General features: G+C 47.6%; 1 protein-coding gene across 2 annotated transcripts in view; it reads left to right on the forward strand.

The window, feature by feature from the left end:
* The window catches only part of ATP9B (ATPase phospholipid transporting 9B (putative)), a 124042-nt gene that overhangs the window by 9311 nt on the left and 99111 nt on the right, over positions 1–15620 (forward strand). Inside the window, exons 2-4 of one of the 2 annotated variants that reach the window (XM_056131486.1) lie at positions 2311–2484; positions 11867–12017; positions 15028–15141. In XM_056131486.1, coding sequence (XP_055987461.1) covers positions 2348–2484; positions 11867–12017; positions 15028–15141 — 402 coding nt within the window. In that variant the 5' untranslated portion in view covers positions 2311–2347. Of the gene's footprint in view, positions 1–2310; positions 2485–11866; positions 12018–15027; positions 15142–15620 lie in introns of those variants that run through there. The other variant, XM_056131487.1, reaches the window with a different exon arrangement.

The following is a 15620-nucleotide window of genomic DNA, read 5'->3' on the forward strand; positions in this document are numbered from 1 at the left end:
TGATGGCAGCATGGGTCCTGGGTGGCAGGTGGGCACCAGCGCTGTTTGGATCAGGTGAGGAGAGCGTGAGAGGCGTGACCCTTCTCACACCTTCCCAGCTTCTCGGTTTTGGTAGAGAGCAGCCGGCATTTCCTCATTGATGGAACCGGTCTGATTGTCGATGGGCTCGCCCGTGCTCGTCGGGGGCTTTGTAAAAATCGAGCACTGTCTATTTCCGTGGGATAATTGAACCCTGTAGTTGAAGTTACGTTACAGAAATAGGCTTTCATTACATCTTCACTAATTGTTCAACCATTACGAGTGTCTGTTTTTTTTCCCAAGACTCTGCTCTGCCAAAGGTTAAGAACTATTTTTGCTCATGTTTGGAAAGGAAGTCTGCATCCAGAGTTTTCTGTTGAGAGGTTTGGGCGAGCCTGAGGCTTGGTGCTTTAGGCACATGCCCAGGTACTGCTGCTGGCCTGTTGATGGCACCTGGGAAGCTGCTGTCTAAAGCCTGTCACAGACCCTATCCTCATTTGGGTCAGAGAGCAGAGCAAGGCTGGGTGGCTCAGCTGGGGCTCTGGGTCTGTGTTGGGGTTTGCTGTTTTGGCTCCGGGGGGCCCACTCGCACACCAGTCTGCCCCACTCCTCACCTTCTTGCCGCATCTGGGAGCCGGTTTCTTCACAGCCTTCACTCTTCATCTTCCTGGAGCTCCAGCACTCACAGGTCCTGTTGACTTCATGCCTTTCGGGTAGTAGGACTTAGTCTTTTGTCCAAATTGTCCCAGGATTGCCTGGGGAACCTAACATGCCCCCGCCCCAAGCTTGCTCCAGGGTCTTCTTAACCACTTCTTAAATAAAATCAGCTTTGTTATATGAAATTTATTCATAAAACAACACTTCTGCTTGAAGTGTCTGGTTGTTTCCATCACCACGGTCAAAAGGATTTCTCATCATCTGTCAGAATCTCCAAGTGGTTTGGTTAAAAATGATTTCCATCTACTTGCTTCGCTCTTTGACTCGACTGCTAGGTAATTCACTGTGGTTCCGTTTTCTCTGTGATCTTAGCATTTAATGCTCTGCTTGCCCTTTAAGGACTCTTAATCCCCCAGATTGCACCCTCTTTGAATTCTCATCTAAAACCAGCTTCTGATTTCCCTTGATAGTTCCGCTATGGCCACCAGTCATTTAGAGATGTCTTTTTGTTCCCCAAGTATCTCTGGGTTTTCCAGGTACCTTTTCTGCTACAGAGATTTTGGGGCCAGGGCTAGGCTTGGCAGTGCTCAGGCCCTACTCCTGGCTCAGTGTTCAGGGATCATTCCTGGCGGTGTTGGGGACCATATGTGGTGCCAGGAGTTGAACCCGGGCCATCTGTGTGTAAGGCTGGTGCCTTAACCTTTGCCCTATCTCTGGTGCCCCGGTCCCTCTACGTGTTCTCTAGGAAAAAAATAAGTCATCTTTATTTTGTAATAGTTTCAACTATTGTTTGAGTTTGTTCCATGTCGTCCGTGAGGTGACTGTACCATTGAGATGTTAGTCTTCTCCTCGAGGGCAGAGCTTGTTATCTAGTGGGATGGGGTGGCTGAAAGTGGTGCTGGTGCCCTTATTGTGCCATTCCTAATTGTCTCATGTCCTGTCATCACAGGAGCTCCTCCATCATTTTTTTTCTTCTTTTTTTTTTTTTTTGTTTTTGTTTTTGTTTTGAGTCATACTGGTAATGCTCAGGGCTTTCTCCTCGCTTTGCAGTTGGGAATAACTCCTGGCAGTGCATGGGGGACCATACGGAATGCCAAGGATTGAACCCGGTTGGCTCCATGCAAGGCAAACTCCCTCCCCACTGTACTTTTGCTCCAGCCCCTCCTCTCTGTCATTCCCGACGACACATAAAGGGGCGTGGGCCAGTCCCGCCCTCAGCACACCTACATGGGTGTCTCTCACACAGCTTCCATTTATGGTGCAGTGGTTGAGTCTTGACAACATGTGTTTAGATGTGCCTGACAACCCGTGTTTAGATGGGTATCTGCATGCTCGCTGGCAGCCGTATTTTGGATGATGGCTTTTTAACTTTCATAGATTTGTATGGCTGTGCCTTAGCATCCTGGATGGGACACCTCAAGGGTGTTGCTTGGGCCATGGCCATATCAGCTTCCTGATCCGCCCCTTTCTCGTCCAGCCTTGCTACAGAGGGTTTCCTCCCTAGGACGGTGGCTTTGCCCTCCTGGATTGCCGACAGCCATTTGCCTCAGACAGAGGCAGAACACAACTAGGATTGACTAGCCCAAGTGACCCCAGGTGAACCCATCTCAGCGGTCTCTTCTTGTCTTGAACCAGGTACCATCTGGAAGATGAATCTGCACATTTGGATGAGATGCCCCTTATGATGTCTGAAGAGGGCTTTGAGAACGATGAAAGTGATTACCACACACTACCGCGAGCGAGGGCCACGCACAGGAGAAGAGGCCTGCGGTGGCTGCTGTGTGGTGGCTGGAAGTTCCTCTGTACCAGGTTTGTGATCCTCGCTCTGGGCCATTACTAGGTGCCCAGGGTCAGTTTCTTGAGAACTTAGAGTCCAGTGTATGTTTCTGTAGCAGGCAAAAGAGGAGGCTGTAGGTGAGGAGCATTGGTACCGCAGGCCCAAGTCAGACAGTGCTCGTCTGAAAGGGGCAGATAGAAAGCCCGGTTCCTGATTTCACGAGAAGATGTAAGGTTCAAAGATGGAAAGAATGAGATTCACGCATGATAGACTTGATCCTGGTCAGTCATCATTGTATATGTATAGAGTGCCTTTCTCCTCTGGGCTGATACGCTCACCTGAAAAAGTAGGTGAGACCTATAAAATGCAGCTCAGTGGCACCAAAGCTATTATATATTTCAACTTTAATATTTCTGCTTAGAAGAAGATGCTTCTAACTTAACCAGAACTGTATGAGTAGAACTCCTGTTGCCAGTAAGTTCACTGCCGGCTGGAGCACGCCGAGACATACCCTGCTGGTCTGTTGATGTTGTTCGTCAGAACCTGCTGTGCAGGCACATGGTAGGCCGGGACCGCGCCAGAGACTGCAGGAGAGAACTGGCCGACTGGGTGCTGCCTTTTACAGCCCCTTCTGCATAGAAGGGACGAGAAAGGTTGTGGGGTAACCCTTTTGCTATCCTCATGATCCCTTTAGAAGTCTGTCAGTGGAAGGCTCTCTCTCTGGTCTAACTCTGGCTCACGCTGTGAGGTAGGGTTCAGATCATATTCCACGGCCACATCTGGCTCAGAGAGAGTCAGGATATGAGGCTGAAGACTCATCTTTCACGCCATTCAGCCTCAGCTTGATCTTTGTCTCTTTTACATAGTGTGATTTTTTTCCACTGGAAGAAAGAATTTTGTGAATAAACAGTGATTTAGAAATTGTTGACTTGTATTACTAACTTAATGATCTGTGACTTTTAGAGAACATTTTGTTAACCAGGCACTGTTCCTGCAGTGCTCTCTGGGTACTTATCTCTACAGTCTGTTTCTTTGGTTTTGGGGCCACACCCAGCTGTGCTCAGGGCTTATTCCTACTCTGAACTCAGGGATCACTCCTGGTGGGGCTGGGGGGACCATATGGGGTCCCGGAGATTGAACCTAGATCAGCTTTGTGTGAGGCAAATGCCCTGCCTGCTGTATTGTCGCTCCAGTCCCTACAGTCTGTTTCTTGTTTTTAATTTTTTTGTTTTTGGGATCCATGTTCACCAGCACTCGGGATTGACTCCTGGCCTTGTGCTCAGGGCTCACTTCTGGCAGGGCTCAGGGACCCGTATCAGGGATTTTGCTGGGTGTAGCTGTGTGCCTTAACCCTGGGACCCACAGTCTTTTCCTTTAATGGATACAGGAGTACATGCTTGTTTTGTTTTTGTTTCTCTGATGTTGTATGTTGTACTTGGTACTTTCTGTAAGATTTCTCTAGTTTCAGTTTTGTATTTAAGTCCCTATGCTCTGGCTCTGTGGTTCTCAACATGCCCGTACCCATGGCTGGGGCTGGCCAGCACGGTTCGGGTCTGTGGTTGGGTGGGGGTGGGGTGGAGCTCTGCAGGCTTGTCCCTGCCCTCCTGAGGGGTGGCCCTGGGCTCCACTGGGTGACCCTCCTTGGCATCTGCTCTCCTTGGTCTGTCTGAGCCCTGCCCATGCCACTCTGTCTGCTGTCACTTCATCTGAGTCCTCCTGTGGATCCTGGTTTCTCCTTTATCCAGATTCTTAATTCCTTTGCCTTGGCCTGAATTTGGAGCATTGTTTTCTCTGTATCCAGAATTCCAGCTGGGATTTCGGTTGGAAGGGATTGTATTAGCCCTCTATGTTTATTTGGGACAGTGCACTCCTTTGCCGTTTCAAATTCCAGATCTTGAGCTCGCACTTCCCTCCACTTATTCAGATACACTTTGACCCTTTCATCAGGTTCTGTCATTTTCAGCAGGGGAATCTTGTACACATTAGATTTATTCCTAAGTCTGTTTTTAGTGGTTATAATGGTTCTGGAGTCTTATATTTTGGCTTTGACATGTTCATGGCGAGTCCACAGAACAAACAGTTCTGTCTTTCATTCTGTGACCTTGTGGGACTCACTCACCTTTCGGTCCCTACGCATGTCTTTGTTGATTCCTTGGTGTTGTAGAACTGTGCCATTTGCCAGTAGGGGACAGTCTTCGTTCTCCCTGGTGATCAGTCTCCTGTGTTTCCTTTGGATGCCTTCTAGGACAGTGTCCTCCCCTGCAGCAGGCCAGGAGAGACTGTCCCTGCCCTGCCTATCTCAGGGAAAGAGCACTTAGTGTTTCACCAAGGTATAATGGGAGCTATATTGGGTCGTTTTCAGGTTTTGTTTGCGGTGCACAGGGGATTCCTGGTGCTGCTCGGCTGCCTGGGATGGATGGACAGTTCATTGCTGTGGACACAGAACTGTCTGGTCCCTGGGTGCTGAACCAGCAGCTCAGGGTCCCAGCAATGCTCAGCATCTTAAAGGGTCACACCTGGAGGTGGTGCCAGGGTTAGGACTTGGATCCTAGCACATGCAGAGGTTTCTCTTGGTGGTGAGCTGCCTCCCTGGCCCATCTTAATTTTGAATAAGTTGCTCATCTAAAATTGTTGGTAGTTTTCCTTCTAGAGTGGTCATGTGGGGGCTGTTCTGCTGCAGACAGTCTGTGGGTACCCTGGAACAGGATGTGCGGACTCCATTTCCCTGTAGTGGGAGCAGAAGTACATGGACGAGAGGTGTGGGCTGGGTGCAGGCAAGGGGAGGACAGAGCTGTTGGGAGGAAAAGAGCACCCACTGTTAGTCATGTGGAGAAAGGGGCAAGGGTGCTGGCGTGGTGGAAAAGGTGACTGGCTCTCACTGGGTCATGGGGTCACTGATAAGAGCAGGAGATGCTTGCCTGGGGGTGAGGTGCCCCACCACGCTCTTCATCCCTGGAGTGGCCAAGAGGTGGAGGGATGCCTGGAAATGCCTCTTGTCCAGGGGCAGAGAGACTGAACCAGGTCTCAGCTCTGCCGTTCTGTCAACTGGGGAAATGCACGTTTCGTTTCTGGGACTGAAGATGCCCAGGCCAACCTGTGGCCTTGCAGTGAGCAGCACCTGCACTCACATCCTGCCAGCCCATCCAGGGGGCATGGAGGATTGTGTGGGGGGGTGGCACTGCACCTGGGCCGCCGGAACCACCTTCCAGCCCACTCAGCATAGCCCATACCCTGCTCTAGACCGCATGCACCAGTAGGGGGTCCATCATGCTGGGTGTCTCACTAAGGGGCGATGTTCCTTCCAGAGGGAAGTTCGGGGTTTCAGTGGTGACCTATTCTGTTGTGAAGGGACAGTGTAGGTACAGTTGGAATTGTGGTGTTGGCAGCAGCTCCCTGAAGGGGGGGGGGGCTTGAGGGGGGCGGGACAAAGAATCCCAGAGATTTCTAGAAGTTTCTCTCCTCTGTGGGAAGGTTGCATGGAAACGCTGCTTCTCCACGCAGGTGGCGCTGTCCATGGGGCCTTCTGTGCATGGGAAGGTGGCCTAGGATCCGACCAGGCTCTCTCGGTTCAGCAGGGGCTGCTGGACTGGGCAGTTGTAGAGAAGGGAAAACACTGTACCTCAGGAGCAGAGTGCACTTGCAGCAGCCTGGGTTGGCCTTTCCTTCTTCCCTGAGGGTTTTCAGTCTGATATTTCTCACTCTCAGACCTTGTAAGGTTCAGTCTTTATTAAGCATTAGATGAGGGATCAAGGAATAGAAAATACATAGAATGATTTAATTGCAGGGGGAAAACGGGAAATACTGTAATCAGAGAGTGATAACTGACTTACCAATCACTTGATCACTTGACATCCCGTTACTCATCAATTTGCTCCAGCGGGCGCCAGTTATGTCTCCATTTGTCCCTTTCACGTGCTCGTGTAGCCCAATGGCGTCTGCTCATTCTAGGAACACAAAGAGCCTCAAATGGATCATTCAAGGTCTTGGCGAAGAAGTCTGACCATCTTGTAGGTGGGCGACCACACAATGTTTTGACATCCCATGGAATCCAGTCGGTAACATCTCTACTCCAGCAGTCGTCGCCAAATCGCATTACTTGTCCAACCCATCTGATTTTCGATGCCTTGGCAAACGAGACAGCGTCCCTGATTCTTGACCGTTCTTGACAGAGGTCAGAACTCCAGATTCTTTCTCTTGTTTGAGTGAAGCACAATACTCCAAGCATAGCTCTTTCAGTTCCTCTTTGGGAGACCCGAATAGCGTTCTCATTCTGTTTTCGTAGGGCCCAGGTCTCTGAGGCGTATGTTAATACAGGAAGAACAGTGGAATCGAAGAGATGTGCCTGGAGGTTCTTTATCCTCTTAGCTATTTCTTCAATGTTCTTTTTTTTTTTTTTTTTTTTTTGCTTTTTGGGTCACATCCGGCGGTGCACAGGGTTTACTCCTGGCTCTGCGCTCAGGAATTACCCCTGGCGGTGCTCAGGGGACCATATGGGATGCTGAGACTTGAACCCGGGTCGGCCGCGTGCAAGGCAAACGCCCTACCCGCTGTGCTATTGCTCCAGCCCCTCTTCAACGCTCTTGAAGGTGTTCCAAGCTGCTCTCTTCCTCCTGCACAACTCAGGTGCCAGGTCATTCGTCATGTTGACGTCTCAACCTAGGTACACATAACTGTTGTATTCAGAGATGTTCATACTGTTGAGATCAAATGGAACGTCAGGAATGAGACTGTTTCTCATAAACATTGTCTTCGTGAGATTCAGCTGTAGTCTGACCTTTCCACACTCATGGTCAAAGTCGGCCAGCATTTGTACTGGTTGGCTAATGTTTGGTGTTATTAGCACAATGTCATCAGCAAAGCGGAGGTGGTGTAGTTGCCAACCATCTATCTTCACTCCCATTCCTTCCCGTTCCAGTTGTTGCATGACGTTCTCGAGGGTTGCACTGAAGAGTTTCGGTGAAGTGGTATCACTCTCCTGGACCCTTCTCTTGACATTGGATGATCACTTCTTTGTAGAATGGTGAGATCCTGGTAGTGAATCTGTAATATAGCTCACGGAGGATCCTGATGTATTGAGTTTGAACGCCCTGTTTGGCTAGGGCTTCGATGACTGCTTCCGTCTCAACAGAATCAAAGACCTTCTTTAAATCAATGAACGTTAGACAGAGCAGCATCTTAAACTCCCAAGAAACCTCAATGAGCTTGGTTATTGTGTGGATTTGGTCAATCGTGCTGAATCTTTTGCAGAACCCGGCTTACTCGCATGGTTGTCCTTCATCTAGTGTTCTGCCAATCCTATTCAGGATGATTCGAGTGAACAGCTTGTAGACGACAGACAGCAGACAGATGAGGTGATAGTTGCCAATGAATGTCATGGCATGGTCTGACCTTGTCTGGGCCAGGTGCTGTTCGCTTCTTTACCGACGAAATGGTGTGTCGGATTTTGAAAGGGAGAATGTTGGGCATGACATACACGTCCTGCGGAATTTAGTATGTGGGCAGGTGACATGGCTATTGTAGAGACCCGAGTAGAAGTCATGGATTTATCTTCATTGCCCTTCTGGAAGATGCGATAGATCCATCAGGACGTTGGAGGGCAGTCATCTTGGTCTTGTAGTTGGGGAAGGACAGGTGGGAGTTGCGAATGCTTTTCCAGGCTTCTGCCGCATCTGCCAGCACTGCTGCTCTTTTCTCTTTGAGGTCTTTCTTTATTGCTTCTCTGCACTGCTTTGTGAGTTCGGATGTTCGCTTGTGGTTGCCTGAGGCTTGCGCCAAGCCACGTTGTTCGTTGGTGAGTAAGCTCAAGAGTTTTCGAGGACAGGCATTCCACATGGAGCTGGAGAAGTTCTATAAAGAAGACCACACCTTCTACAAGATCATTTTAATGCCAAGATAGGACCGAGAAGATCAGCCGAAGAACTCCACATAGGAACCCATGGCCTAGAATGGAACAAACAGGGTGAGAGACTGTCTGAGTTCATCATGTCGACCAAGACTATCCATGGTGACTCACAGTTCCAGAAGGCTGAATCTAAACATTGGACTTGGGAGTCTCCCAGTGGACGGTTCCACAATGAAATTGACCACATCATATTCGATTGATGGTTTTGCCTGGTTGATGTCGCTGTTGTCCCAAAATTCCAAACGGCATAGGACCACCATCTCCTTTGTGAAAAATTCAACTTCACGGAGTAGGGAGAAAGGGCTGCAGAGTTTAAGAAGAGAACTCCCAGAACGACCACCAACTGGGAGCTTTTTGGCACTATTGTGGCAACATGGGAAGATGCCATCATTGACAACATTGACGAGGAATACGATCGACTGGTTCAGCACCTCCGTGATTGTGCGAGGAACGCCAAGAGAGAGATAGCCACAAAAAAAATGCCTGTCTTCGAAAACTCTTGACTTATCAATATTTCATTGTATTTCTGTGAGTACTAAGTCTTTAAAAAAATGCTTCAGAAGCTTAGGGATTGAGGGCACTTTCATTTCTTCATGATTTAAGACTTGTTTTCTTGTGTTTTTCCTTTTGGTGGTGGTGGTGGTGGTTTTGGCATAAACTCTGACTCTGCTTATTGGCAAACACTTTCTGTGGTCTGTCCTTGAGAACCTTGGTCATCAGGGCAGCTGGCCTGTCTGCGGTCAGGGCCCATTTTGGGTCCACTTTCAACAACCCACCCAGACTGTGGATCTGTTAGATGCCACTTCCATATGGCGGGGTGATGATAGATCCAGCTCCCACACGGCCTGTGTTACTCACCTGCCTCATAAGTGGTGCATAAGCCGGGAAAATGCTTGTCTTTGCAGAAGACACAAATTCCAGTTAGCTGTGACTTAGTTGACTTGGCTGGAGCTCTCTGACGTGGGCCGGGGCATGTGGAGGACTGCCTGCACCCCAGGAGCTCTGTGCTGGCTGGGCAAAGCTGTAGGAGATGGAACTGATGGTGTAGACGGCTTATCTGGTATGAAGGCACTGCTTTGAGGGTCAGGGCATTTGTGGTCAAGAAGGATATCAGTGGCATAGTTGGATCCACTTTGAGCTGAGCTCACCGCCCAAGCTGGCACTTTGAGAGGGCATGTGTCTCTGATGCGCGGGCACTTAGAACACAGCTGCCCACATAGCAATGCTGCCAGGTTTGCTCGGTCCAGCTCTCACAGTTCCGTGCAAGGACTTTGTGGGCGCTCCCTTGCACTGACCACCATTTGCTATTATTTTGTCCTTAGACATTGCTCACAATTTGATTTTCCCCTTAGCTCCACAACTCAATAATGGGTTACACATAAGCAGTTGACTACACGTATTTTCCCCTTATTTGGGGGATTTCTGCTTTCTCAGACCTTCCTGATAGTATTCTCAACCAGTGGTGCCGCTGGTGGAGCCCAGCCTGTATGCCTTTAGTTTTGTGCAGTAGCACTCATTCTGAAATGCCTTCTTCCCCTCTGCCTGCTTTCCAGAAGGGCGTGACGGGTGAGGACACTTCCTATTGGCAGGTATGAGCAGGCAAGTGTCATGAATACAAGTCTTAGCAATCAAGGAATGTGTTTTGTTTGTTTGTTTGTTTGTTTTTGTGGGGGCTTATAGTAAAAGTGACTATTCAGAGTTTTTGGAGGTCAGGTCTAGGATGCAGCTGTGGTGTTTCAGGAGTGGCTACTGGTGGCCTGGAGATGGGGTCTGGCCCACGTGGTGGGCTGTGTGTGGTGCTGTGTATCTTCCAGGCCTGCCTGTCGGGGAAGACATTACTCCCAGCAGATCAGAAGCCTCACAGTCCCTGGGTTTCAACCTCCCTGGTCAGTCCCCATTGCTTGAGTCCCTGCTGCTCTTTGGATATGCACTAGCAAACGGCGGTAGAGAAGTCAGGCATGTCAGGATTAGGGCAGCGTGGACGCAGGGGCAGCGGTTCCCCTCCCTGACCTTGGTGATACTGCCACTCCTACAGGCAGGAGCCAGCGTAGGTGAGGTACTTCCCCGTGATCTTTGCTGGGAAGTGCTTTCGGCATGAGACCATTATTTTCCCACTGAGCCTTATGTCCTTATGTGATGCCTCTGGGTATTAGTGGAGGAAGGGCATCTGTGAAGTGGGCAAGAAGTCTGGCCCCTGAGGAGGCCAGGAGGCCCCCTCCTGACTTGGGGTGAGCTTGAGGTCTGGGTCTGCCTTCTGCTCTGCGCACACCAGGTACTAGTCTTGAGTGATATAACCTTTGTCCTTAATCCAGTGTGGGAACTCGGACTGTGCCCTGAGTCTGAAGTTGGGACATGATTGTAGAGCTTGCATAAAATGCTGTAGGGTGAGGCACCTGGAGTGTGTATTGCATCCAGATGAAAGGTTGGCTGCACCTGGGTAGGGGCAGAGGGAAGGAGAGAAGAGTCAGTGAGGCCAGGAAGGTGAGAAACTAGGAGGAGGAAATTGCTTTGTTGCATCTGAAGCTCAGTCCATTTGTTAGATGAACACAGACAAACTGAGGCATCAGCAGTGTGCCACTGCTTGCTGCGTAGTTGGCGCCTCTCCCACCCCAGAACTATAGGGGCCCCAAGTGATCTTGAGTTGCTGGGATTTGTAACTCCTCAGGATTTCGGAGCGGCTGTCTGCTCTCCCTGCTCACTGTGCTGAGATCCCATTAAGGGGGAGGGCAGGGCTCCTGGGGCATCTGTCACCCCTCCCCCAGTGTGGTCTCACTGGACCACCACAGCTGTGACTGGCACTCGGCACCAAGTGCTGCCTCCCATGGGCTCACTGCCCTGCTCTGGCGGAAGAGAGGTTCAGTCTTAATCAAGTCCATTGCTCTGCCTGTTTGAACTCAGGACATTCATTTTAGAAAGGATATCCCATGGAAGCTTTAGACTCTGTATCCAGGATAATAGTTCAGAGGTGTTGGGGGGCGGGTATAGATGTGGCTCTATCTGGGCCCTGACCGCCGGGGCAAGGATGAGTTCAGAACAGAAGCATTTAGTGCCCAAGGAAAGACACTGGGTGCAAATACAACCCAGGGCCGCTCACCCTGGAACGTCCCATCAGGCCTTGGTGTCCTTGTCCAGCACTGAATGCTGTATGAGATTCACTGCTCCTGGAGAATCAGCCTGAGAAACAGGGAGAAATGGTTTCCTCAGAGATGGTCATCACATGGTGAACTGATCCCAAGACCTTTGTCACCTTATTTATTTCTGTCTTTTGGGTTAGAATCGAACCCGGGTCGGCCATGTTGCCTGCGTGCAAGGCAAACGCCCTACCCGCTGTGCTATCGCTCCAGCCCCATATCAACTTTAAATCCATGTAATTGATCTATTTGGAGAGAAGTCCGACAGAGTGGTGTGAGATATGTGTGAGGTGGGAACCGCCAATATTATCTCTAAGCACATAGAACTGACGTTAAGATGGAAGGAAGCCACATGCAAAATGTCTCTTTGGTTTCATCCAGTTGCTGCGATTGGCTAGTGAGTATGTGTCACAGAAAGGAAGAACTGAGAGCTCGCACAGTCTGGCTTGGACACCCTGAGAAGTGTGACGAGAAGCATCCCAGAAACTTTATTAAGAACCAGAAATACAATGTACTGACTTTCATACCTGGGGTAAGACTCACATCTCACATCTTAATAGTGGCTGCATGTTGGAGATTAATAGCTTCCTTTGTTTTCATTAAAACTATTGTCAGAATCATCCTTACGCTTTTAAAATGTTTGTATCATAGAGTCCAACTCAAGAAAATTGCAGTTCGATTACTGCCTTCAGATATAGATTAATATTCTTATAGAGAAAAGTAAGTCTAAACAAAATTGTCAGAAAATGAGCTTTATGGTTTTTTTTTTTTTTGGGCTTTTGCTCTTTGGGTCACAACTCAGGTTGTTTACTTCTGGTTCTGCACTCAGGAATTACTCCTGGCAGTGCATGGGAGGATCATATGGGATGCTGGGAATCGAACCTGGGTCGGTCGTGTGCAAGGCAAACACCCGCTGTACTATCCTCCAGCCCTGAGCTTTATGTTTTGACTGGGAATGTTTGAAGGAAAAACTGTCTTAATGTTTAAAATCTGCCACAGAGTTTCACAGTGAAAGTAATTTTTACTCAAGTAGCTTGCAGTATTGGTATTTGTGGCACTTACAAGTCAGTGCTCCTTTATGTAAATTTCGGTCCTTGTGGGTTTTAGTCCTTATGTGGGGGGTTTGGGCAACTCCAACTGTGGTCAGGACCTAGTCCTGGCTCTGCATTCAGGAGATCTTGCCTGGTGGGTCTTGGGGATCCATATTCGATGTTGGGGATCAGACCCAAGTTGGCAGTGTGCCAAGCAAGTGCCCTAACTGCTCTGCTATCTCTCTGGCCCCAGCTTTTATTATTCCTAATTAAAAGTTGGGCTAAATTCAGATCATACTTTGACATTGCTAGTGATATTCCTAACTGGAGTTACAAAACCAGGTGTATGTAGAATCTTTGAAACATTGCTGCCTTTTTGTACACTGTTTTATATTTTAGTAAATTTCTTGTATCCCCCTGTTAGAAATGTAGTTGATCTTCTCCTAAGCTGCCCTCCAGGAGAATCTCGATGATTGAGTTGAGGGCCAGCCTTGCCTCTGCTGACTCTAGGACCCCCACCTTCTTCACCCACAGTCAGTGGGGAAATGCTCGAGACCTTGTATATTCTTTTATTAAAACACAAAACAATTGGCTCCATCATTAAAAGATATTTTTTGGTCAGGACAATAAAATGCAAACTGTCTTTCGGGACGTTTAATATTCTCTCTCTTTAAAGCGAAGCTGCTATTTTTTTCTTACATTTAAATTATTAAATACTCACAGATTAAGCATTGTTCTTTTCCTGAGGGCCCAGAGCTCATTCACTAGACAATACGGTATTGATTACTGTCCTCTCAGGTGCAGTGGTTGAACTTTGAGCAGGTTGCTTCTGGTTCTCCCACCCTGCCAAGTCGGGCTGTCTGGATACCTGTTGAGGTGTTGTACAACTGTTACTGTGTGAATGATTTTTTTCCCTTAGATTGTCTATTAAATTAGTCTTTTCATCTAAAATGTAGTATTTTAGAAACATTTGGTAATTGCACAGTAGGAATTCTATGCCATTTTTAGCACAAATGGCAATTTCTGAATTGCTAATAGATATAATTTATGCTAACAGATTTTAAAGAAATCACTGAGGAAAAAGAGAGCTTTCTCTCCTGCTGAGATTAATTTATGAAATGATTCAAAACATTTTTTAGACAGCAATTGAACATGATTATGAATATAAACGTGTTATCAATGTAACTGATTTTTCAGTCATGCACACAGTGTATGATGATGTAGGTGACTTTATTCCCCAGACTGTTCAGTCAGCAATGAGGACTTGGCCCATTGCTCTGCTCTTGATAAATTTCCATACCTTCCAAGTTGCATAGAAATATAGCATCCAAGGATATTTTCATATGCACGTTAGTAAGTTTTATTGTATTTGCAGTATGCCGTTTGAATTATTATCATCTATAAACGTGAGTCTTATTCCATTTTGATTTTCATTTAAATTTAGTAATTTGCAGCATTTACAAATAGATGCCTCAGTGTACTAGATCTTAGGTGTTCTTCATCGAAGATCATTATATTTGAGGAGCTGGAGAGAGAGTACAGGGGCTGAGGCACTTCACTCTCAGCCAACCGAGCTTGAGCCCCTGGCTCCACAGATGGCCCTCTGAGTATTGTCAGGTGTGTCCCCAATGTCCTGCCCATCCCCAAAATGAAAAGATAGTCCTAAAGGCTTTACACTTGTAGAATTTTATTGAATCATGTTTGTATTTGGAAACCAACTACCAAGTGAGAAAGAATGTGTAGCTCACTTGCCCTGAAAGTTGGTCTGTAGCATATGTGTTTTTATTTTTATTCCTTCAACTTTGAGGGAAGTAAATTCCCCCAGGAGATTAAGGCAGTTTTCCTGTGAAGTCAGACCCTGTGTATCCTTTGCTTGTTCAGTGTTTGCAAAACTGTTTCCAAAAGTCCACATCCAGAAACTGTGGCTGTCATCTTTGACACCCTTTCATAGATAAACAGTCATATCGCCTTCTCCATCCCCGACTCTCTGAGTGAACTCCGCTCAGTGTTTCTGTCAGCCTTCCCGACCTGGCTGGCCAGGAAAGTGTGCACCAGCTCATTTGCTCTGACACATGCACAAACATCTGTATTCATGAGGGAGACTGGGGAGACTGGAACACTGCACACAGGAAAATCAGAAGTATTTAGGAGACTCTTACAATTCGAAGTTCTAATTGGCCTCTCTCTCTCTCTCTCTCTCTCTGTGTGTCTCTGTCTCTCTCTGTCTCTCTCTCCCTCCCTCCCTCCCTCCCTCTCTCTCTCTCCCTCCCTCCCTCCCTCCTACCCGCCCCCCCCTTGTTTATTTGAAACACAGGGCTGATCCTGGTTCTCTTTATGTGATGTAGTTATTGGAAAGCCAGTGTCAAAACAATTAACTTTACTCTGAATTGGGATAGTCACACTGTTTGATGGAAATGTAATTAGCTATTGTGCTGCTTTTAATAACTGAGTTTTGAAAGATGTTTTTCTTGGTGTGTTTGTTGATTTATTTATTTATTTTTTCCTTTTTAGGTTTTATATGAACAATTCAAGTTTTTCTTGAATCTCTATTTCCTGGTAGTATCCTGCTCACAGTTTGTACCTGCATTGAAAATAGGCTATCTCTACACCTACTGGGCTCCTCTGGTAATGGAAATGATTTCTGAAATCAAATGAAATGATTCCATATTTTTATTTACAAAAGATGAATTGATTGGATGTTTTAAAGTGCCATCTAGTTGCATATGTGCTCTCTCACTTCTGTTCAGAATATGTTGTAGAGTTCTCACAGAGCTCTGCAGAGGTTGAGGGGTGGACTTCTCACACAGTTCTGTAGAAGTTGGGGTAGAGTTCTGTCACAGATCTGTAGAAGTTGTGAGGTAGAGTTCTCACAGAGCTCTGTAGAAGTTGAGGGGTAGACTTCTTACACTGCTCTATAGAAGTTGGGAGTAATGGCTGGGTACTGCCAGGCCCACACCTGGCAATGTTGGGGTCTGGAGCCTGAAAGGGCCTGGGATGATCAAACTCAGGCTATACATGTGCAAGGAGCTCTCTCTCTCTCTCTCTCTCTCTCTCTCTCTCTCCCCCCCCTTTTATATTTGATGGAAAATATTATTTAAAACATA

This window comes from Sorex fumeus, unplaced genomic scaffold, assembly GCF_029834395.1.
Source record: "Sorex fumeus unplaced genomic scaffold, SorFum_2.1 ptg000092l, whole genome shotgun sequence".
In the NCBI taxonomy this organism is placed as follows: domain Eukaryota; kingdom Metazoa; phylum Chordata; class Mammalia; order Eulipotyphla; family Soricidae; genus Sorex; species Sorex fumeus.